General features: G+C 35.2%; 3 protein-coding genes and 1 long non-coding RNA gene across 4 annotated transcripts in view; all 4 read right to left on the bottom strand.

Annotated features, from left to right (window-relative positions):
• The window catches only part of mybpc1 (myosin binding protein C1), a 41,638-nt gene extending 30,532 nt beyond the window's left edge, over positions 1-11,106 (bottom strand). Inside the window, exons 1-3 of the mRNA XM_052554882.1 lie at positions 10,884-11,106; positions 2,412-2,429; positions 481-543 (exon numbers count right to left, since the gene is read on the bottom strand). Of these exons, the coding sequence (XP_052410842.1) occupies positions 481-543; positions 2,412-2,429; positions 10,884-10,905 (103 nt within the window). The 5' untranslated portion in view covers positions 10,906-11,106. The remainder of the gene's footprint in view (positions 1-480; positions 544-2,411; positions 2,430-10,883) is intronic.
• LOC127956713 (uncharacterized) lies at positions 4,058-4,875 on the bottom strand. Its single transcript, XR_008153619.1, has 2 exons — positions 4,662-4,875; positions 4,058-4,162 (listed from the first exon to the last, which is right to left on the bottom strand). It is a non-coding gene; the product is annotated as an uncharacterized LOC127956713 (long non-coding RNA).
• Positions 11,107-15,364: 4,258 nt separating the features above from the next.
• Positions 15,365-18,306, bottom strand: spi2 (Spi-2 proto-oncogene). Its single transcript, XM_052554793.1, has 5 exons — positions 18,040-18,306; positions 17,805-17,901; positions 16,674-16,810; positions 16,372-16,588; positions 15,365-16,072 (listed from the first exon to the last, which is right to left on the bottom strand). The coding sequence occupies exons 1-5, from the start codon at positions 18,040-18,042 to the stop codon at positions 15,747-15,749; spliced, it is 780 nt and encodes a 259-aa protein (XP_052410753.1). The 5' UTR covers positions 18,043-18,306; the 3' UTR covers positions 15,365-15,746.
• Positions 18,307-18,538: 232 nt separating this feature from the next.
• Positions 18,539-21,575, bottom strand: spic (Spi-C transcription factor (Spi-1/PU.1 related)). The gene is made up of 5 exons (XM_052554791.1): positions 21,343-21,575; positions 20,923-21,010; positions 20,710-20,831; positions 20,520-20,616; positions 18,539-20,268 (listed from the first exon to the last, which is right to left on the bottom strand). The coding sequence occupies exons 1-5, from the start codon at positions 21,343-21,345 to the stop codon at positions 19,781-19,783; spliced, it is 798 nt and encodes a 265-aa protein (XP_052410751.1). The 5' UTR covers positions 21,346-21,575; the 3' UTR covers positions 18,539-19,780.
• Between the last annotated feature and the right edge of the window lie 3,865 nt (positions 21,576-25,440).

Here is a 25,440-nt window from a genome sequence, read left to right as displayed (position 1 = left end):
AATTCTACATTTCTACTGCAGTCCACTTGATTCTGAAAGCACAGTAAATGACTGATTCCTGCACAGGTGTCTTTCTGTGGGTGTCCTTTGCTTCTTTTCATATACTATACCTTCACATCAAACTTCTTCATATACTGATGTGCATTTGCACAACAAAATCCTGCCATCCATGAACCAGAATAGCTATTAGTACTGACGCGGGTGTGGGTTAAGGTGTGGGCCATTCATTTGTGTATCTCAGTGTGAACCCTTATAAGCCCATACAAAAGGCATGTGCTTGTGTGTGTGTTTACTGTAGCTTGTACACTTGTAGTTCGTGAGCTGATTTACCTGAACTGTTGTGATCACAGAGTGATAATTTGGTGGAAATCACAGTGGAACAAACACAAACACTCTCACACACGTGAGGTAAGAGTGCCGTGGGTGAAACTGGGAAGCGAGAGAAACCCAGGGAGGGGAAACACATGGTTGAACACCTACCTTTCGGGGTCAACACAACCGAATTCTCAGATGGGGCATCACCAGAGTCAGGGGCAACAATCTCTGAGTATGTGACAGACATAGCTAGGAATGCAAGTGCCTCTTTCAAAGCATGAAGCATCAACAACACATACTGACGCACATAACATAGGCTATATGCTGAAGGACAGGAGACAATACAATATACTCACTCACAGACACTTATATACATGTTTATACAGATATATATATATATAAATGTTGTCACACACACACACACGGTGGGCCTCGTTCATAAAACACAAGCAAAATAAACTTCTGCTTGTCTTTCATAAAAGATGTCCACTGTCAGGACAAAAGAAAATGGAGAACTCCCCAAAACATTTGAAAGAAAATGAAATGATCTCTGAAGCGTGAAATGGACATCATTCAACATTTATTGTATACTGTATATCATTTATTTATATATGGTTTCTTTCTATCACTGGCTGTACACCATACCGACTATGTCCAAACGCTATCCATGTGAGAGGAAACCATATTTGTACAAGCCAGAAGCTCTACAAATAATGGCTCCGAAGCCAAAAAAAATCATTCTAGAACCTCAAATGAGAAGTGTATATTACCAGTGCACTGGTAAGAAGGGCCTTAGCCTAAATGTCATCTGAATCAACAACCCATGATCAGCTGGATAGAATACAGGGATTCAGACCATCTGGCTGATATATGAAATGACAGTGATACTCATAGGGTGAATAGCCTACTTCATGTTTGTGCCACATTTGTGTTCACCATGTTTGCACACCGGTGATGTGCGCTTATCAGCTTTACTGAATGTTTATACCGTACTTCTTTGCTCAGAGCAGAAATTATGTCTTACAAAACATGCCAGCTTCAGTACTTCCAGACACACTTATACACTCACAGAACCCTATGTGTGTCAGGTCAGTTTATTAGGTCTTTCTTGTGGCAAATTCACAGTTATTTTTTGTCTTATGGCCTACTTTAATTTTGATTAACATAGCTACTTTAACTGCAAATTTGCCCGTTTTTGACACTCAAACTACTTCGAATCTTGAATGCCCCTTGATGACTTTAGTAGGCCTGTTAATTAAACGTTAAGAATAAAGACGCGGTCACGTTTAGGCTACTTACCTTTAAGTGAATTTTCGCATGTTAAAATCCGGTTATTTCAAAAGGCTATCCGTGATCTGGAATTTCGATAGAGGGCGAAAGATTTCTCCATGCAGATTTCACAACGGGTTCAGGATGTTTACAGGGGTTTACTTCATCGAATAACAGAAAACTGCTTGGTTCGTCTGTATCTGTTTAAACTGTGCTTCGTACATCGCTACTTTATTTAGGTTTTGGAATTACGATGATCAGCGTTAACCATTGCAACATTAGCTTCTTTTTTCATACCGTTTGAAGTCGTTTCAAAAGAAAGCTAGAACAGCTAATTGGCGCCATCTTATGACTCAAAACCCTTAGACTTATGATTTGATTACTCTTTATATTAATATTTTGGATATGAAATAGATAGATAGAAACTCAGGTGCCCCCATTTAAAGAAAAAAGTTATTGTGGCCTATATGAGAATGAAAATAAATGAAAATTTAGCCTGTAAGTATACATATTATTGAATGGCTTGCAGCTATTTGTTGTTTCAGTATATGATGTAATTATGAATGCTTTATTATTCAAAGCAGAATCTGATATAATGCCACATGTTCACTATATGCTTTTAATCTGGTCATTATAGCAAAAGGCTTTAGTAACTGACTGACTGTAAAAAAAGAAATATGCCTACTGTTTATTTTTTGTCAGACCACGTTTAATAACCCCCCCCCCCCCCAACCCTGCAACCAGTTACTCTCAATTATCATTGTCCATTCACTCATAAAAACTGATCCAGGATGAGACAAGTTTATTTGAAGAAATTCACCACTCACCTTCAGGTTGGCCATCATCTGTCAGGGAAAAAAGAGAAACAGCTACATGAAGTTTCCTATATTTTAGGTAAGGAGGCTTTAAAATTGTCTAAAATATTACTGTGAACACCCCCCTACCCCAACCCAAAGTAACAAAGTTCCTTGTGCTGTCTTTCTTTATAATAAATGCCAATTATTTATTATAATACCATTTTACTCTGGATATCCTTTTTAGGCCAATTTGTATAAAGCACGATGAGTGCTGCTTTGTCTGTTTTTAAAGCGTCCTTTTAATTTTTAAACTGGATGTCAGTGAGCAGTATTGTGTTAGTTGCGGTGCAAACGTCTAGACATATAGCAAACCAATTAACCTCTTCAGCTCTGCAGCATATTTAGAATTTTTTACAGAATTAGGCATACCAGAATTTAAAAGAGAGCCCTACTCGCATACTTTGGAATAAATTGATACAAATGGTCTCATTTGACAGAAAACTCTCTGAATTTTAAAACATGGGTAAAATATTGCATATTTTGTATTTTATATGTTTACAATACTGTGATAAACACTGACAAAAAGTCATATTTTTATTATTATTTTTTATTAAGTTTTTATTTAAGAGTCTGTAATTTAGGACTTGTTTGGTCTATGTCGCTTTAGACAATCTCTTTTGATTCCACTAGGTGGCATTAAACAGGAGAAAAAAGAATTTTTTTGATAACATCTTCTAAGCAAAAGTTATTTAGCTTTAATAGAAAGGAGGCGTTAGACTCTCCAAGTGTACTTTTACAGTCACCATTTTTGATTACTGAAACCAGCAAGCATACCTGAACTTAAAAGACAGCCCTAACCACATACTTTGGAATAAATTCATAAAAATGGTTTCATTTTACAGAAAACTCTCTGAATTTTAAAACATGGGTAAAATATTGCATATTTTGTACTTTATATGTTTACATTACTGTGATAAACACTAACAAAAAGTCAGATTTTTATAATTTTTTTAATTAAGTTTTTATTTAAGAGTCTGTAATTTAGGACTTGTTTGGTCTATGTCACTTCAGAAAATCTCTTTTGATTCTACAAGGTGGCATTAAACAGGAGAAAAAAGAATTTTTTTGATAACATCTTCTAAGCAAAAGTTATTTAGCTTTAATCGAAAGGAGGCGTTAGACTCTCCAAGTGTACAGTCACCATTTTTGATTACTGAAACCAGCATAGCTGAACTTAAAAGACAGCCCTAACCACATACTTTGGAATAAATTTATAAAAATGATCTTATTTTACAGAAAACTCTCGGAAGTTTAACACAAGCACAAGATATTGCATATTTTGTCTTTTGTATTTTTACTATATTGTGATAAACACGGAAACAAAGTCAGATTTGTATTATTTTTTTAAAGTAAGTTTTTATTTAGGAGTCTGTTATTTAGGACCTGTTAGGTCTATTTCCCTGCAGAAAGTTTCTTTTGATTCCACTAGGTGACAGTAAAAAGATAAAAAAATAATTTTGTTGATAACATCTTCTAAGCAAAAGTTATTTAGATTTAACCAAAAGGAGGCGTTGGATTCTCCAAGCTCTGTAGCTTTACCTGAAGAGACAGAATGTCTTATGTCTCCAAGTTTCCTCAAAAAACTCATGTCATATAATAAGCAAAATAAGGCAAAGTTCTGTTCTTGCATTTTATTTTACACACACACACACACACACACACACACACAAGATAAGTATCCTGACTTGCTGGCTCCCATTCTTCACCACTGGATGCTACAACTGCAAAACAAAACAAAAATGTATAAATTTACACTGCAATCCCAAAATACATGCTAAAATGACATACACAAAAATAATCCAGATATGCAAGTAACAGAAAGAGGAAAATAATTTGATTACACATACACAAATCCATGAGTATGTATAAATAAATGAGAACAACCCTTGCATATCTTATGTATATGTGAATTGCATTCATGTGTTCGTTGCGTGTGTGTAATTCAAATATGTAACGAACACATGAATGCAATTCACATATGCATAAGATATAAAAATGCACAAGGCAGTACACGTATATATAATATTGATAAATAAATTCATGCAAAAACAAATTAGCATGCAACTAACGAAGGCAACCGATGAATGCAATTCGCGTATACAAGAAAGACATAAACTGCACAAGGCAATATACTTATGAATGCAATCGATGAATAAATTAATGCAATAATAATATTAGCATGCAACTTACAAATGCTTGATACAAACAACGTATACTTACTCAAAATCAGGGTCTTCTCCCAGTTTGTAAGCAGCTTCTCTGACCGAGTCAAAGCTAGCTAGCCTCGCTGCAAGTTTCAGTGTCGGACATCCGATCAAACTCCTCCAAAGCCGCCTCCACACCAACAAAAAACTTTCTTGAAGTAATTTTTCAGAGACATATAACTCTAACAGTAATAAAAGCACGCAATAATTCGCTAAAACGCTATCCAAAATCACAAACCAACTTCCGATCAACTCATCAATAATCATCTGCGCCCGTTTGCGGCGTTTTCTTTAGTCCCACCTCCTCAACTTTGGAAAGCAACAACTCGGGCTCTGAATGGTCTAGAAGCTTGATCGATGTGTCTATGGAGAGGGGAGGCTGTCAGCTTTCATGACATAGGACGCACTGCGTGATGACGTCATTGCAAGTCGAAAGGAATCAAAGAGAGTCAATACAAATACTGGTCATGTTTTACGCTGCATTGCATGTTTTGATCTGCGCATCTGAGACATATTATAGTGCCGTTTAGCCATGCATGCTCACAGACACACGAGAATGCTCTCATTTTGAAGAAAACAACCTAATGTAAAAGCTGATATAGGATTTTAGGCTAGTATGTGAGCACAGATGTAGTTATCAGCGCAGAAATATGACGCATACGTTTGCTTGTTCACATAAGTAATTTCAGTTTTCGTGATTCTTTTGAAAATTATTATTTGTTATGTCACTGTAATGTATAAGATCGGTGAAATAAAGTACACAGTGACATTCCTGAGAGTGAGAGCTTTCATTTGATGTGTGACTTGTCCATGTTTGGTGAGTTTGTGTGCTATAAATATGAAATATGAACATTATTCATCTGATTTTCTCAAGGGGGGGTGGTTGTGGAAGAACGAATTTATACCTTATTATTTTCTTTTATGTAAAATTAATGCAAATACCATGGGACTTGCAAGAAAGCAGAGGTTCTACGCTTTCAAAAAATACCATATATGACTAGTTTTGTGCTTCACAGTTTATAGATTTTTTAAAAATAGTATGATGACCTCCCCGCGGACCCACCGGTGGGTCCTAGGGCGTGGCCAGAGTTCAAGAGGTTAAAGAGGCACATGTTGACACAGCGTTCCAGATGAAAGTGCTCCTACAGTCCCTAATGTGATTAGAGGAGTTAAACAAAAGCCTGACAAGATCAATGGCTGCATACATTCCTAAGTATGACAGTTCTGAAATAAACCAGCTGTTGTATTTATAGATTACCATAGCATGGACACGTGACCGGGACAAAGCTTTGAATTAACTTATCTCATCTTTGATTTTACTTAGAAAGCCCTGATGATAAATGTACACCTATAAACAGAAAGCATGAGGTCGTGTGATTTGGAGTATTTGGAGCATCCTGCTTCTCAGATAAACACCATTCAGAAGTGTTTTATTTTTTTTTTATGAACGGCAATGTGTGTCCTGTAATCTCACACGTGTTTCCTTTAGAGTTTCAAAAGAGATCTCAACTATGTCTCAAACTGTGGGAATCTGCACTTAAAGTCAGATATATCAGTATCAACTCAAAACTCTGTATACCGGATTCATTTCTATCTTTATAGCTTCTAGGGAGGTTTAGGAGAAACATATGAGACCATGATGAAGTTGGACCATTACTGAGAACTCCATTAGGTCTCTTACAAAGCAACCTCTGAGCAACAAACCTTCCTCTGCTCTATACATGATGTAAATGTCAGCTGCTTAGTCTCAGCGTCCTCCTCCTGTTGCCTTGGCACGGGCTGCTGTGAATTCTGTGAGGATGCCAGCCCTGATCATGGCACAAAAGGACCGTTTCATTCCTGCCCCCTGCTGTCAGGAGCGCAGGAGGGCCAATGCGAACACCTGTGCGCTTCTCCTTGTTTAGCCTCTTGATATTTTTGACATCTCTCAGCTTTCAGCTCCCTCGTAATGTTTGCTGTCTCTGTCAGTCCAACTCTCCTTCACTGGGTGTTTTCTACACTTCATTGTCACTCACTATAGCTTCTGCTCTGAAGCTTTATCCAGTCTTATGTTGACTAATTTTTCTTGAAAAGTCTTGCCGAAATGCAGGATGATTTATAATGATAATACATCAAACATGGAATAACTTGAATTTATCTATCAAAAATAATAATAATAAATCAAGATGTTTTTGTATATTAATTCGTCTTTTGAGACACCTTATTTTATTTAAAATTTTTAATTAATAATAATTTTACCTAATTATTTGAGCCCTCTTTTTTTATTTCTTTATCTTGTGCATGTCAAAAGAAAAATAATAATTGTAAAAATGTTCAATCTGGATGGAATTGGACTTTTATTTTATTTTTTTTCGTGTCAATGTCGTTAGAAAAACACAACATTAATGTAACAAATGATAATTATTAATATTAATCAATCAATTAATCATTAATCTTTTTGGCCTGAATTAGCTCTCTGAATTAGACCCCTTACCTTTTATCTCTCTTTTTTCTATCTTGTGTATGCTGTGAAAAAATAATGTATAATAATAATAATAATAATAATTTAAAATCAGGATGTGTTTACCTGTTAATTAATCTTTTTAGAAACCTAATCTTATTTTATCTCTCTCTCTCTTTTTGTCTTGTGTATGATGCCACCCCACAGATCATGTCTTTGGACCTCTCTGCTCAGATTTGGCAATGACGTGGGTCCTTCCACCCATTAAAGAGCCATTTATTTCACGCTTGAGCTGGCTGGTGTGGCGTTCTGCCCGTTTCGAGATCCCCCCGGCTCATCCAGCAATAACCACAATTTTGAAAGGTATTGTTTTACACTCGCAGCGCAGCACAACAGTATGCAGGTATGTTCAGCTGTCCCTACTGCTGCCGTGAGGACAGACAGGCTCATGTTGACCCCCCACACACCAACGGTCGCTACTAGCCGGCCCTCCAGCTTCATATAGAATTCATCTATTCATCATTTATTAAAGAACATTTTCAGTTACATGCTTTTTGTCTTTCAAGCGAATGCACTGCAGCTAAATTTTTATTGGCACGACCAACACAGACTAGAAAAGTAAAACTGAAAAGTATTATTGTACATGGAAGTCGTGCAAACTTTGCTGGCACTGAGAACAACAGGCATCAGAGAGCAGATGATGGCTTGAATGTTTTATTTCTCTTGGTGTTGACTTATGAGTGATCTGACATGAAGGAACGACACTTTGACTGAGAAAAAGTGAGAGTGAAATATGCAGGGTCCAAGATGAGCACTCACACAAGTAAAAGTTGCCAGCTGGCTGCTAACTGTATAATGAACCGCATCATAATACGTGATAGTTAAAGTAACTGACGTGCATTAAAACGAATGACGCACAGACCTTCTACAAAATATAAAATAACAGAGGAAAAATGTTTTGTAGGATACGTAAAATGTTCTTTTCACCCAGCTATCATGGCAACCCATAAGTGAAATATTTCTTATATTAAAACCACTATAATAACAATGAAACTATGTCTACATATATAAATACAAACCTGAAGAGTTTTCATTTTAGATACTTAAAGCATACTCCAACTCGATTTTTGTATAAAGCAGTGCATAATTCACGACTGAAAATATATTTATTTATAATGGTGTGTGAATGGAGCTAAATTTGCTCCATTCACACACCATTAGCTGCATGGTGAAAAGTTAATTTTGGCCACCCCTTGTAACGTAGGGTGGGTTTGACACAGGGATTCTTTCACCTTTGACTTTATCTGTAAGTCGGTAGTCAAAGGCCAGCTAATTATCCTGATATGGCTCCAGAGATCAACTTTCGCTGACTTAATGCATCAAAAGTTTGTTCCCTTCCATTGTTGTTTTCCTGTGGGATGCTATTTGTGATGCTGGCCTATGTGCATTTAGGTCATAACCTCCATCCTTTGATATAATTTATCGCAGAGATCAAAGTTCAAACAAACAAGGGCTCAGGATTCCCAGCATGATAGAGACATAAAGTCACTGGATGAAAGATAGGCGTAAGAGAGAGAGAGAGAGAGAGAGAGAGATGGGGAGATGGGGATTAAAAGTCTGCTCATTCTGAACTATTCCAGGGGTCTGGAATCCAGTTCCCGAGGGTCCAGCCCTGTTCATCCCTCATCCAGCCTTTTAAAGCCTGGAGTCAATGCTCCACGGCAACCCCAACCGCCCCCCATCAGCTGTTCCCCCAAATTTGTGAGAACAATCTTTTTCTTTTTTTTTTTCTTTTTTAAACAGACATGGTCACAAAGTCTACTCTCTCTTGAGGTTATTTTTGGAAGGCATTATACTGTATATGGAATCCATCGTAATTAAATATTACAGTTTTGCTTATCATCTCAAACTTTGCTTTCATCTTTCAGTAACCAATTGTTTGTTACTTAAAAAAAAAAAGTGCAGTTGCATTGCCAAATCATTTTCTTAATCGCAATTTTTGTCTTGTTTAAAACATTAAAACAAGGTCAATTTGCTTGAGAAGCAAAACCGTAAGAGATTATGTTTGATATTATACCACATTGGCAAACTGGTAATCTTTTCTTAGTCAATTTCATTAGATTTATGCTTAAAACAATGTCAAATATTGAAAAAAAATCTTAATGTCGTATCCAGTTTTGTTTTCAGGTAAATTTATGTTCTGTTAAAGGTGTATTTCACCCAAAAATGTAAATGCTGTAACATACATTTTTTTATTTATTTTTTTATTGTCCATACAATTGAAATCAGTGAGTAACAAAACTGATTTGAAACCATCAATCTTCAAAACTCAAACAGGTTTGCAACAATGTGAGAGTAAATGATGACAGAATTATAATTATTTTTTTTTTTGGTGAACTAACCCTTTAAGGATGCTTGATAGACAGATGGTTTCAGTCACCATATGCATCTTTTCATTCATTTTTCAACCCACAGAAATCATCACAATCAACCGGATGGCATTTACAACGGCTGTTGGGTGCATCTGAAACGGATCGCACCACCTGTTTGTTTATGACCATGTTTATGAGTATCATCAAAATAGCTTCCATAACATCAATCTCCCAAATCCCACCACATTCTGCATCATAATCCCCATTGTCCAGAAGTGGACGGATCCTTTCCAGTCTGGATATGTTTAGAGGCAGATATTAAAATATGAGTCATCCTCAGATGAAAGCCATAGCCTGACCAAAAATAAAACGTAAATGTCACTGGTGCTTGTCACGGATGATGAAATCTCAGAGCTGTTGCGCTCATGCACACGAGAGCTCTGCTTTCATATACTATCCAATAACCCGAAGCCAGTCTTTTCCATTTAATTCTAATAATAACGATGCAATGCAAGTCAAAGAGCACACACAATACCGCATCCTCATACTTCTCCATCCATCCATTAGGCAGTGGAAGCTGTTCTCTATATCATCAACCCTGAAATATTTGTCCATCTGAAGGCGTAGCATCCCCACCGGGCCATCAGCATTGCATCATCCATCAGAAATGCCTCTGGCACCACAATAAAGATGGGCTCCATGACTCCAAACCCAGCGCCAGGTAAGTCAGCACCACTCCATACCCAGAATCCTGTATATATCAGCTGACTCTGCACTCCTAATCACCTTGACTATGCACCATCCATCATAGCAACAGGCATGACAATAGCTGCTTTTTATAAAGTTGCCTGGATCACCTCATCATCCAGCACATTGTGAATTCCAAAGGGGCTCCTGATCATCCCTGAGCTTTTTATGTCTGCTTGAGTCATTTTGTCCTTCTCATGACAGTAGGGATGATGCAAACTTCTTCTCCTGTTTCTACTTCTACCAACACCTTAGCCTAACATATGTTATGATTTATGATATATAAACTGTCAATTTCATCACATGCAACTCAAAATGCACGACTTTCCGACTTTTTTGCCTTCTTTCCATAATGCAGGATTGTATACTGTGTATGTTTTCTATATGCAGTTGAGAAAACTCTGCAAGGTGAAGTTAGTTCAAGCCTATTCAGTAAAAAAAAAATGATTCAAACTTTGATTAGAATGAAAAAGGTGAAACAAACCAGCAAAACGGAGCTGCTCATTTGTTATCAGCAGGTTTGTTAGTAATGCTGGGGTGATGTCACTGATAATGTTGTTGTATATCTTGATTTGGTCAAATTTGCCATCGCAAAACATTTCCTTTTGTTTCTTGATCAACAGATTCCCCATCAGACTATGTAATCTGTGGCGTGATGATGGACAGGATTGGTTCTCACCTTTTTTTGTGGGCTCAGGCATCTTGAGCCGTTATCCGGTGGACCAGGCACCAGTTGAAGGGGTTCAGAGGTGAGTCTGTGTGTGGCAAGGGTTGTCCTTTAGCCAAGGGGTGTTATGATGGAGTAACCGAATGAGGAAAGCTTCACCAGAGAGTTTGGAAGTCAGTGAGGATGAGGGCAATGCAGGAACGTGAAGGAGAAAGTAACAGATCTAGGGGTGATGAATAAATGGGGTTTATATAGCGCTCATCTTAGCCACTCCTTTCTGTGTTTGATAATAGAGCCCAAAAAACATCCCTAACACCTCCCTCCCCTTCGCTCCTAAAGTCCTGGGATTAGATGTGGCTCGCTGTGCCCTGTCTCCTCACCAGCTGGAGTCAGACAGTCAGAGGGGCTTTGGATAATGTTGCATTGCAGAAAAAAAGAAGGTATTTTTGTTGACAAGATAGCATTGCTTTGAATATATATCACAAAGACTTCTGCAGGGTATTTTTATGCTGAATGCATAACATTTAACAATTTTTTTTTTTTTTTATAATTCATCAAAATATAATTTAATATAACAAATAAAAATGTATAATAATAATAATAATAAAATGTAATAACAAAAATCTATAGAAATTTATACAATTTATATATTTGTATTATTATATTATATTATATTATATTATATTATATTATATTATATTATATTATATTATATTATATTATATTATAATAGATTCGATACCATCTGAAAGTAATTAATAAGCTTTCTAATAAGTTAATTATTATTATTATTATTATTATTATTTGTATTTTTATTAAATTTTTTCGTATAGCACAATATTTGGCAGAGATACAACTGTTTTAATATCTGGAATCTGAGGATAAAAAAAATAAAAAAAACGAAATATTGAGAAAATAACTTTTAAAGTTGTCCAAATGAAGTCCTTACTCCTTAATGAGTCATATTACTAAACAAAAATTAAGTTTTATATATTTATGGTAGAAAATGTACAAAATATCTTCTTGGAATATGATCTTTACTCGATATCCTAATGTTTTTTTACATAAAAGAAAAATAAATAATTTTGACCCATACAATGTATTGTTGGCTATTGCTACAAATATACCCATGCTATTTATGACTGCTTTTGTGATCCAGGGTCACATACAGTATAATATATTATAAAAAGTAATACATAATAAAAAATAAAATAATACAAAAAAATAAAATAATACATTTTGGTCACATTTTTTCATAACACGTTTTAAATAATACACTACATATTTATCTATGTGTAAATATATGTACATATGCAAGCTGCTCTTTAATACTTGGTCTTGATTCGTGTCAGTGAGGTGTTTGTAATGAAGATACGACTCCTCCCAGTCGTGGCTGATGTGACAATGTGTCTGATTTATTCTAAAGCATGGCGAGGCCCATGTCAAGGGCATTCACTATAGGCTGAATGAAAGAGATATTAGTAGGTGATGTTCTCATCCAGGGGTTCCCAGTGTTTAAGCTCCTCCCTTTCTCTAGAAAGTCTCCGGGTGATATTTAGGACTTAGTGAGAAAAATAGGAAACATTTACTTCACCCTTCAGCCAAGTGCCAGAGATAATTTTGATCTATTGTGGATGAGGGCCAAGGGCGGTTATCTGAACAGCCAGGTCTATAAATTCTGTTAAGATGCCTGAGCAATTCTTTTATACTCTATAATTAGACTGCAGACCTGAACTCTGACATTTGACATAACTAGCATGGAAAGACGGTGGAAACATGGGAATGTTGCCATTGTCAAGACTCTAATTATCCTGTTAACACTTTAATTCTCATTATAAATCAGGCCCTTCTTCTTGCAGACGTAGCAGCAATTTCAGCTTCAATAGTTTTAGTGAGCAATTACATGCAATTTATGATCATAAATCTCAAATAAGAAAGAAAGATTTGAAATCCATTTGTTTGAATCTAACAGAGGTCAATTACATGATGCCATTTCTCCCCCCCAGGTCTATTAATTTCATAAAATACATTACATTTTTAATAGAAAATACATAAAAAGTCATACTGAGTTTTTCTGTGTCTCTTAAAATATCAAATAATTTGACCTTTTTATAGCACAACATGTTAATTTAAGTGGTAAAATGTAAGATGGTATGTGACTTAATGATATTTATATAATGAGTAATAATCAATGGTATTTATAAAAAATAAATTTTACCTTGAAAAATTGTTACATTTTACATAAAAAACTGAACATGTATGTGTAATTTATGTCAAGGTGTAATAAAAATATCTATTTACTTCATGGTTGCAACACATGCCAGTTGACCCAATGTCTGTGAACTTTTAATTGAAATGCAAGATATGCTTATGCCAAAGATTGCAAATGTCAGCTTCTCCGAGGGCCATATGAATGATGCTAAGTAATATTAGATGGTTCTAATGCTCCTGTAACACATATTATGCATTAGTCCCTGACCCTTCTTCAGTAGTCTCATGCTGTTCTTGTGTCAGGAATTAGCCAGCAGTTATTCAATCTGTAGCTGAGCTGCACTTGTCGTTTGTTTCGAATGGGATTTTTCATTTTTCAAGTATGTGGTCACATTATAGCTAAATTAATTTGGAATTTGCTTTTTTAGTTGGCAGTGTGTGATGTATAGTAAGTAGGTTACTCTTGCATGACCAACCATTTTGACTGACTTAAGTGGATTTTAAAGGGATAATTCACCCACAATTGAAAATGGTGTCATACTCACTCTCAAGCTGTTTCTTTCTTCTGCTGAACATAAAATATTTATATTTTATGATATTTAGTTCGGAACTAAACAGTTGACCGAAGTCAGTGGCTACCGTCAACAGTTTGGCAGAAACTAACAGAGGTTTGCAAACAACTTAAGTGAGCATTTTTTTCGGTTAACTGTCCCTTTAAGCATGATTTTTGGGCTTTATAGGTATCGGACCCTCCAAACGAGGGGCCCATTTATAACCCCGTGTGTATGGCTCTAAAGGCAGGGTGCTGGGGAACTTTCATGTGGGCCTGCCACAAAGTACACACAAAACCATTTTGACCAGACTGGTGTTTAAAGGTTCATGACGCCCATGGGGATTTAGCTCTCTAATGCGCGCACACACACACACACACACACACACAGGGACCTAAACAAAGAAGTACAGATATCCCCTCAGAATTTCAACATCTTATTAAGATTCAGTGCGTTCAGTAGAATGGAGCAGGCGGTGCTTTAGATGTAGTGATCTAGCATGGAAAGCATGAATACTCGCTGCAGAAAATAGATTCCGCTCCTCCCTGTCAATAAAACTCTTTGGGACTATAAAAGGAGAGAAAGACCATCTATGAATCGCACAATACCATGTGTGAGGAGCTCCCTGTGGCCGGTCAGTCAGTCAGTCAGTCAGTCAGAGAGAGTCAATCTGTCTTTTAGTAGAGTGTTGTCAGTAGCTCTGGGTCCAACTTCAGTATCCACAATGATGCCAGTAATGAGATCGGCCTCAACCGCTGCTTACAGTGTCTCTAAAAAGCATTCAAACATTTAACCCATGCTTAAAAATTCATGCAAAAAAACTAAATCTCAATGCAATTCGCATTTATTGTAAAGAAAGACAGCACATGCACATTAAAGCGTTTCACGGAAAGAAGTTTGTTTGGTTTTAAATGGTAAAATGATCGTGCTCAAACTGTTTGGCTTCATGCATTCACTAAAAAATGCTAATTGAAAAAAATGGATCAGAAAATCTAAGCAATTTCTGAGAAAAGCAAAGCATAATTTGAAATTTAGGATTTTGATACATCATTCAATGATAATGAAACATTTTTATCCATTACACGGGTTTCCAAATGCGTTTTGTGAGTAAAACTAAAATTAACTCTTAAAATATAATTATCTTTAATTGAAATAGATCTGAAAAATATAAATGTTATATGAAAAACCTTAACCTGTTTTCTTTCTTTTTTTTTTTTTTTTTTGCAACTTTTTTTTTTTTGCATTGGCAACTTACTGAAATAAAACATACAAATAATAATAAAAAAATAATAAAAGTAATTTATATATATATATATATATATATATATATATATATATATATATATATATATATATATATATATATATATATAAGTTAAAGCTAAATATACTAATAAAGAGGTTACAACAGCATACAATTGTATTAAAACTAAACTGAAAAACTGAAAATAGAATCTAATTCAAATAATGATAAATACTATAATAGAACATAATACTAAAACATCAATCTGCACTTTAAAGACAAAAAAGAAAGAGATCACAATGTAATTTGTAATGTTTGACATCAGCTTTGTGCCATTAAGTTGTTAACAGTTGTTTCATTCATTTTATGTTGTTGTCCAGAAAAACTAAAGAAAGGGAGAGAGAGAGAGAGAGAGAGAGAGAGAGAGAGAGTGTGTACAACTGTAATGAATAAAACCAGCAAGTGACAAAATCCACATAAAAGCAGCGTAGCAAGTTTGCCACCTACTGGAAACAAATGAGCAGTGCAGGAAGAAGATATTTAATCTGTGTTTATTTGTTTTGCCTCTTTTCAAATGCCATCTGAAAAACTGATAAAGAAACAGTTATATATTATAAAGAAATAGATTCACTATATATGAATTAGTTTTATTTATTTATAAAGGACATGTTTTTATAATGCATCATGCTATGCAAAGAACAGCAAACAGTTAATTATTTAGGGTAAGATTCTGCTATACAAAACACCACAGTTTATCACCTTCATCGAGAAAGAAAAATAGAAACAAACTTTACCCTCCTCCTGTTACCAAGGCAATTAAGATATCATGAGAGTAACAAATATTGACCGTAACACACAATCATTCAGTTCTCATTTTGATCCGCACACTGCTTTCTTTACACCATGTTGGCTCTGTAAAGTAGAGAGGGTTGCTAAACTAAACTGATAAGTCAGTTTCTTTTTCACTTTAATGATCTCCCCCGAGCGGGCGTAATTTCGCAGGGCACGGGACATTTTCTGGTAGGTCATGGGCATCCGGTTGCCCTTCCTCTGGCCCCATAGCTCAGCCACGCGCTCCTTGTGTCTGGCAGAAAAGCGGAAGACGCCTGCCGAAGCAGGCACCCAGGACACACAGTGGGCCATGCCTGGGTCCTCCAGCATCTCGAACATGAAGTGGAAAAGACGTAGTTTTTTTCCTGCAATCATAGAGATGACTGCGGTCAAACAGTGTTCGAGTGTGTGCGTTTGTGCGTGAAGGGGGTCGCAAAGGCCTATGGAAACGATTTCCCATAAAAACAGGCTTGTATTACGATAGGCGTAATTAAGATAAGCATCTCTAACACATCAATGGTGCACAAGACCAGAGAAAATGAGGGAGAACTGAGATTCTATTTGGCAGTTATGGGTAGGACAGGCCGCTCCCATGCTGCAGTTCCTCTAGGTTATTCCTCACCTTCGAGATAGCATCAAAATAAACCACAAAAGCAGAACTGACCTTTCTCTGCTGGTGTAATGCTGGGCAATGATTCGGCACACTTTTCAGGTGTTGTATTCAGCGTTAAAGGTCTCTCTGGTCCGTTTAGTGCGTTTAACACTTGCCCGTCAGGTGCATTGTGAAGGACTGCTGACTGATCTAAAGCGTTGCTGTTGCAATTCATTCCACTGTCTTTATATGAGTCTGATCCGTTTGCTTTGGCCAGAGATCCCATGACCTGTTGATTTAACAAAAGAAATTGGTTTTAAAATAGAAAAGAACTGGTGCATGATTGACACAAAGTGTTGAACTGAATGGTTTACCTGCTGAGCTGCAGGTGCAGGAGGCTGCAGCTGGGACTTTTCTTTTTCTAGCACAATGTTAGAATGCTCTCCAGCAGGTAACTTCTCTCTAGATATGTCCACATCTTCACTGGTTGACATGACAGAAAGATCACTTGCTGCCAGTGAAGTACAAAACCAGTTTAGTGATGATACACAGTGTTTTTTTATCCGTGCAGTAAAAGTCAATGGACACTATTGCCTTGTGAAAAAGACATACACAAAAGTATGCATACTTTTAAAAAGAGAACTGATCATTAATAATATACTTTGAGGGAATAAGTGTGAGCTAAAAATAAGCATTCAGAGACTTAACTGCATGATGCATTTACATTTAACTGTACTGTATTATCATTTAAAATGATTTTTAAATGCATTTAACCAAAACTTTTGAGGGATTTTTTGACCCACTTAAGTACATCTTTATATGTTAATTTATAATAAAATTTCATAATTATATATTCTATTGTCTTTCTGAAATCTGTTTTCTTAAAAGTGTACTAACTTGCATTTAGATACATTTGTAATTACTCATTTGTAATAAGAAAGTTGGGTAACACTTTAGTATAGGGTCCAATTCTCACTAATAACTAGTTGCTTATTAGCATGTCTATTATTAACATATTGGCTATTTATTAGTGTTTATAAAGTACATATAATGCATGACATCCATAATCCTACCCAATACCCTAAACTTAACAACTATCTTATAAACTATTAATAAGCAGCAAATCAGGAGTTAATTGAGGCAAAAGTCATAGTTAATGTTTAGTTAATAGTGAGAATTGGACCTTAAAATAAAGTGTGACCGAAAGTTGCAATTCAATACATTTAAAATATATAAACTGCTTTATTTTAGTAAATGATATGTTGCTAAATGTAATATCGAATAACACACTGCAGTAAAAATGAAATCAGGTACTTTGCTTATGCTTTAGTATGTTAGTCAACACACTAAAATATGTGTGCTTATACACTTTTAAGGTTCGAACAAGTACACTACAAGTGCACATAGAATGCAATGAAGCACGCTTGATTTTGGGTTGATTTTCATTGCAATGAGTTGAAAACAAAGCGCAAATGAAAACAGAGTTCAGTAAGCGTCCTTCTTACTGTTCCATAGGGCTTTTCTTCGAGATTCCTGTCTGTAATGCTCCTCAAGAAATTCCAGAATCACCTCCAAATCAGTCTGATATTCCTGCTGACGGTTCTGGTAAGAAGAAACAACTATTTTTTTAACTCGGCCACTAAAGAGCGTTTAGTTTGCTGTAATGTCACTGACACATTTAGAATTGTCCACTGAATGATAAACACTAAAGACAAAACAGTAAAATGGATCGGTTCTTACCATGTTCGTGTTAGTGTGATCCTTACTCGTTATTGCTGTTTCAGGTGTCCTTGTATTATTGAAAAACCAATACTTTAAGTAAAGGAGAATTTGTTACTATTAGTGTGTTTTCCACAAAACTGTCTTGTCGAAAAGGTGCAGACCTCTTTTTATCAATAGCAAGGGGGCTGTGGGAGAGAACGGGCCTTTCTCAAATGATCTACGACCATACGTGCATAAATAACCAGCCATTTTTGGACCCAAAACCACAGTTTCTGTCGGCCCAAACATCCACACCCTGATCTCGGTCTAACACACATCTCTAGCATCCACCTTTATGGAACCAGTAACCACATCCTCTTCACTCTTACAGATAACAACCACAGCCACCTAACAATGACACGCAGGCTCCACATTAAAAAAACACATTCATCTGTGCTCAAATGATCGAGAAATTTGAAATGTTGAAAAAGAAAACCAGGGAAAGCAACATAGATGAGAAAACTTCAGTCATAAAACAGCACGGTTGTTATGACTCCAGTGTTTATTGTCCAGTATGAAAATTATACAGCAGCACTGCATTAGAGTCTGATCGCTATCTTTCAAAGAGGAAGATGATTTGAGATCGGTTTGTAATATGACACAGAAAGCCCTCACAAACAATCCTTTCTCTGTGAATTAGATAAGCTCGGCCCAGTGCATTTGCAAAGAAATCAGCGCAAAAGTTTATACAGCGGCTTCAAGCGTATGTGTTTTACATTGGAGAGTTTAACAAACAAATTGACTGGGATTTTTTTCAAGACAAGGAAACTTTATTTGAGTGATAAAACAAATGATCTTATGTAAACAAGTAAATATGAAGACAGACTTATAACAAACAGTAGAGTGATTCCAAAAAGTAGATATAAGACACTTACATAATAATAACGTTATTTAATTGCATACAAAATATCAAAATAAATTAAATAAATGTACGCATTTAGCAGACGCTTTTTTCCAAAGCGACTTACAGTGCATTCAGACTAACATATTTTTCCCTGGGAATCGAACCCACAACCTTGAGCCACAGGAACACAAAAAAATATTTTATGAACCTTTTTTTTTTATTATTATTTAAAAACTATTGATTGAATGTTTTGTTTAAAAAAGTGCTCGCTCTACTGTCATTTTAAAAGAAGGGTTATTTGGTTTTATATTTTTTCATACAATAGTTAACATATTTTGAGTGTCCAAATACTTTTTAGGGCCACTGTACATATACACAGTGGTTCAAAAGCTTGGGGTCCATTTTTTTTAAAGAAGTCTCTTATGCTCATCAAGGTTGCATTTATTTGATCCAAAAAAAAAAAAAAAAAAAAGATATTTTTTTTTTTTAATATTATTTCAATTTAGAATGTAAAATAACTTTTCTGTTTTAATTTATTTTCAATTGTAATTTATTCCTGCAATGTCAATGCAGATTTTTTTGTGATATTTATAAAAAAAATGTATTTGATATAGAAATCTTTTATAAAACAATGAAAATCTTTGCTGTCTTTTTTTTTATCAATTAAATGCATCCTTACTGACAGAAGTTTTAATTTCTTTCAAAAACAAACAAACAAACAAACTTTTAACTATTTACATGCATCCACTCATTTCTAAAGCACTGTGGGTAATTTTGTACATTTTTGCGATGTCAAAGTTTATTTGCAAGAATCTCCCATGTAAAGAACAGAAATGTCAGAATTCATGGCATGACAGAAAAGGGCTCTTTTGAGAATCACTGAGCTGAAACGCCAATTTTGGGCTCCTCGTGCATTGTCAGCACAGTAGCAAGATCGTACTCGGCCTGGTAAGAGCATTGGCCGTACCAGTAATGACAGTCCTGTAGAGGAGAGCTGTAGTAGACGTGCTCAGCAGAGCCTTGCTGATGAAGGGCCATGTCTCTGGACGAAGGGCCTGAGCTGTAGCCTGACAGTGAACTCAATCGCTGCAGTATAGCTGGGTTAAACTGATAGGTGAGCTTGCGACGCACTTTGACAATCTCACCCGTGCGGCTGTAGTTGCGGAGAGCGCGTGCCATTTTCTGGTAGGTCATGGTCTTGCGGTTGCCCTTGCGCTGACCCCAGCATTCGGCCAGTTTTTCTTTATTTTTGGAGATGAAGTGGAAGATCCCGCTTCCTCGGTCCGTCCATTGGATGGAGTCGCCCATGTTGTCATCGTGAAGAGCCTCGTGCAAATATTCATATAAGCGTAACTTCTTACGGCCTAATGAGGAAGAGGAATACACGATGCATTCAGCACTTCTGTATTATGAAGAACTCAACTTTGTTGAAAACTGTGAACCGTGAAAAAGCTGAACAGTCTGTTTTAGGAGTACGGTAATATCTAATGTCTACTGTAAAAAAACTGATTTAACTTTTTGCGATCCAGAACATCTTTTTAATGTAAGCACGTACTATCTCACACATATTGATTTATTACATTTCAAACTCACAAAAAAGCTAATAATGTTGTACCTTTTCCGTGGCGCTGTGGTAAACTCGAGTAAAACGCTGAAGAGTCAGCGGAACACAGTGGCCCCAGAGACACATCTGGCCCAATGTGAGACCATGACTGCAGATACAGAGAGACAAAACATGTGTCAAAATATTGCAGCATAACCATTGAAACAATTCAAGTGAGAAATGAAACGAGTTGTAAACCTACCGAGGATTCATTCCAGTCAAACACCGGTCCTGGAGGCTCGAAATGAGGTGTGAACTGATAGTATGAGATGGCATGTCTCACAGAGGACTGTTGACTTCCCAAATTCTCATAGTATTTATTTTCTGAAAGAGATCATTAGAAGATTAATTATTAAAATGATGATAATGAGCATTTATACTTAATACTCTTGCATAATATATTGATTTCTGGTACCGTTGTCACAGTGTCGGATCTGAGAGTGACGCTGAATTACATCAATGGCATCCTGAAAATCTTGATTAATGTCATTGTCAAGAGATCCCTGTGAGAAAGCAAGAAAAAAAAATGAAAAATGAAGGCATGAATTTGAATTTTGTACATATTTCTGAAATAAGGACTGTATATTAGATATGTCTTGTTACTCATCAAAATCTTATAAATGTAGAAAATATTTTAAATATGTGCCTGTGGTTTCTAATGAATAAATAATCAAATAAACCATGAATATAATATAATATAATATAATATAATATAATATAATATAATATAATATAATATAATATAATATAATATAATATAATATAATATAATATAATATAATACATTTCTGAAACAATTAATGAACTTCAGTAAACTTGAGGCAAACAAACTCACCATTCTGGCCTTGGAAAACCTAATTCTGCATCTATGTAGAGCTCGCCTGTGTACAACTGGAAATATCTTCTATGTCTCAGTGATTAAATGTGGACAGATATATTGTAGAAGGACTACTGATTTACTGTCCAACTAAGCAATGTGGTCTGTTTTATACATGGGTCCATTTAAATGTGCCACGTCAACATACCATTGAGCAGTCGGTGATACTCTACTTCTCTTTTTGGAAATGAAGACCAGGTAGGACTCATAGTCCCTCTATTCTATAATCTCCATATTTCCATCCATGAAAAAAAAAGATAGACAGTGGGGAGAGAGAGAGAAAGAGAGAAAGAGAGAGAGGGACTAACCACTAGTTTATCCAGGATTCCTTCTCCTTTGTGAAAACATTTGCATTTCCTGTCAGAAGCTGTCAACGGCACTTTAGTTTATTGGTCCTGTAAAAATGTGTTGAGAAGCACCAAACAATAACCAATCTGATAATCACAGCAAGAGAAAAGCTGCAGAATGCTGAGAGATTTCACGGACGCTTCAGAAAACAAGTGTTTTTGTGTGTGTATATGGATTTTCATGTTCCTTTCATCCATATCTAAAAAAAAAAAATGGCACCAATTCAATGCTTTTTCATTCATTTTAGCCAGATTCCGTGAGTGTGAAAAAGTAGTTTCGAAAACTCGTACATGTATTCATATTAGTGATGTATTTTCAACTAAACGTGCAAAAAGAAATACTGAAAGATGAAAATCTTGAATACAAACTATTGTTTATCTGTCAAGCTGAAGGCAAACCATCAAAACATTTTAGTCCTTATGCCATGTATTGTTGTAAGCTCATAAAACAGCAGTTAATTCATTTCACCTTCTCATGACACACGTTTTAAATATCAACTGACTGGCTCTTGTAGTTCCCCTTTCAGGTGCGCAGAGAATGAAAGTAAAGAGGCTTACTGATAAAAGAACCCGGGTAGATTTTGTGAGACTTCAGCACTTCACTCGACTGAGATTACTGCTGTGTTCTGGCAAATAATCAATATGCATGTAATTGTGCCGTGTTGGGTGAAAATATATGGCCCCAAACTGTGTAAACATCAAATCTCACTGATAATAGTTCATCAGCTATATTCTGAATCCCCTGGCAAAACAGGCTGTTATATTTGTTTGTTATGTTTGTTGCATCTATACATTCAACATACACAAGATGAAAGTCTTGTAAATGTCAGGAAAAATCGGACAACTTTTTGTGGTAACTTTATTAGGAACAATAATAATTACACGGTTTTACTAAAATTATATTCAGACTTCCATAAATTAAAATGAAAAATATATAAATTATCTACAAAAGAAAACAGCTGTCACAGCTTGCACAATAAACCCCGAAATACTTTACATTACTATTCAGACGTTTGGGGGCTGTAAGATTTTTAATGATGTTGAAAGAAAACAGTAATACTGCGAAATATTATTGCATTTTCTTTTTTGATATATTTTATGATCGACAGTTTTTCATGAACATATAAAAAGTTGAACTGTTTAATATTTTTATGAAAACCACAACACATTTTGTTTCACATTTCTATTTTGATAAATTGAAAGTGTAAAAAAGCAGCATTTATTTTTTCAACTGTCACTTTTGACCAATTCAATGCACTGTTGCTGAATAAAACTATAAATTTCTTTCAAATTAAATATAATAAAATAAATCTTACTGACCCCAAATATATCCATGAAAAACACACACACACACACACACACACACACACACAATTCAAACCTGTCAAAGGTTTGGGGACAATAATATTTTCCATCATTTGTAATGCAAAATAGTTTCATTGTTGGGAAATTTTCTTTTGAAACTTATTTTTGTACACACCACATACCTGTTTTTTTCCTCTTTTTTTTTCTTCTACTGTTGACAGGGTCTAACTGTTCTGCAACATCTGTGGCAAACCTTGGAATTGTTTCCTGTCTGCTGTGGATGATAAAATGTGGGAAACTGTGCTTGAAGGATACTGTAATCTTTAGCATTAAAAAAAGTAGAAAATGTGTGTCAATGAGTCACTTCTGTTTGACATCTGAAATTACAGAAAGATAACAACTGAACACTTACCAATAAAAAAAAAGTTAAGTTAAATATGTAAATAATAAATGAATGATTAACTCTAAGGTTATATAAAAAAATCTATACAGCCTTTAAATAAGCCTTGTTTTGGATCCATCCCTTCCTCGCTATCTGTCTTTAAATGTTTGTGTGAATTTTTCCATTGGTTTATGAATTTATCTATGCGTTGCCAAAGTATTTACATTTTCTGCTGAAGCAGTAGCGAGGGCTTTATCTTTTCAAACAAAGAGCTGCTTTCCTTCCCCTTCTCTTCAACCCCTATTCAAAAGGACCATTAATACCAAACCCAATGAGGGAAGGGCAGTGTAACCACAACACAGCTCCTATTCAGCTTCTTTATTTACTGGCACTCAATCAAAATAAGTTCCCAAAGTGCCTGCACAGGTAAACAGATCACTTAAGCTGCCTGATAACCTCAGTAACGTGGCTTACTGATTCTGGGTAAGAAAACAATACCGCTCGGATTGTTGTTGTTAGGCCTGGCTTGACTCATTTGTATATTTAATACCAGAGCTTTATGGCAAACCATTTGTGGTCTTCTATCCAATTAGAGGAGGTTAACAGCCGGCCCAAACCTTAACTGTTGTTACTTTGATTGCAAAAGCAAATCATTTGTAATCCTTTTAACCTTTCGAACAGCTAAAACATGTTTAATTTACTAGTTTGTTTGTTTGGATTATAAAAGCAAATGAGTTGTATCACTTTCAAACGTACGGGGAGCTAATACATTTGTTATGTATTTATTTGTCTGTTTTGATTATAAAAGAAAATTCTGTTCAAACTTAAGAGCAGCTAAAATGTTTGTTTTTGTTCAGTTCTGTTCGTTTGTTTGGTTGTTTTGTTTGTTTGTTTTACAGAAACACATGAGTTGTATTCATTTCAACCTTAAGGGAAGCTAAACATTTGAATTAATTATTTTTTCACTTTATTTATTTACAAAAGCAATACGATTCATTTTAACCTTAAGACAAGTTAAGCATTTATTTATTTATTTGGTTGTTTTGATTACAAAGCAGATTAATTATATTCCTTAGATCAGCTTGTTTATTTATTCTTTTTTTTCTAATTGATAACTTTTTTTATTTATTTATTTACTTTTAAACCAAATTGTAAAACAAACGCAATAAACCAGATTTTAAATCGTTTGCCATTTAGAAAAATAGGTATCTTAGAATCATGTGAAGTTCATGCTGCTGTTATTGAAGCAAAAAAAAAAAAGGAAATTCATCTTCAAATATTATTTTTATAAGGATAGTTCACCCAAATATGAAAATTCTGTCAGTACTTCAGTCATCACTACTCATCCTCATACTCAATGTCAGTACTCATCCTCAAATTGTTCCAAACCTGTATGAGTTTCCACCAAACTATGGAAGTAACAAAAACTATGGAAGTCAATAACTACCATCACCAGTTTGGTTAACTAAGCACTTGGAATATTATCCTGCATTTGCATGTTCACAAAAAAAAATTAAAAAAAATAAAATTGGCTTTATTGGCGTATTGGTCATGGTTCAATGAAAAACCATTAACATCCAACTTAACTTTCTATTGTTCCAAAGGTTCTTTTTTTTATCATTAAATAGTTCTAGACAAGAAAGTGAGGAAAAAAAGGTTCTGAAAGATTCTTTGGGAAGTCCAAAATTATTATTGATATTGATGTGAATATTAGTTTATGATGGAATCAGCTGCTCTGTTTTACAATAAATGCATGTTACATTTAAACTAAAACCAGTTTTCAATACAAAACATGAACACCATTAGCTTTCCATTATGTAAAAAAAAAAAAAAAAAAAAAAAAATATATATATATATATATATATATATATATATATGGATTTTAATAATGCTTTTCATTCTGACTGTACACAAAGCTTCAACATGAGGTAATTGTTTATTGGCACAGCAATACAAGTTTTCAGATTAAACTAACTGACAAAAGTGTCTTGCTATAGATAAAATCTTTGGAGAGTCAAATAA

The sequence above is a fragment of the Carassius gibelio genome, chromosome B4, assembly GCF_023724105.1.
Source record: "Carassius gibelio isolate Cgi1373 ecotype wild population from Czech Republic chromosome B4, carGib1.2-hapl.c, whole genome shotgun sequence".
NCBI classification, from domain to species: domain Eukaryota; kingdom Metazoa; phylum Chordata; class Actinopteri; order Cypriniformes; family Cyprinidae; genus Carassius; species Carassius gibelio.
This window is presented reverse-complemented; position numbering and strand designations above follow the sequence as displayed.

Excerpts from the sequence above, each read along its gene's own strand:
- spi2 (XM_052554793.1), bottom strand. Across the intron at positions 16,811-17,804 it reads AAGAAAAGCCCTATGGAACA|CAAGTGATCTTTCTGTCATG; the intron begins GTAAGAAGGACG and ends CTTCACTGGCAG. Across the intron at positions 16,073-16,371 it reads CATTACACCAGCAGAGAAAG|GAAAAAAACTACGTCTTTTC; the intron begins GTCAGTTCTGCT and ends CTATGATTGCAG.
- spic (XM_052554791.1), bottom strand. Across the intron at positions 20,832-20,922 it reads GATCCGACACTGTGACAACG|AAAATAAATACTATGAGAAT; the intron begins GTACCAGAAATC and ends GATCTCTTTCAG. Across the intron at positions 20,269-20,519 it reads ACCACAGCGCCACGGAAAAG|GCCGTAAGAAGTTACGCTTA; the intron begins GTACAACATTAT and ends CTTCCTCATTAG.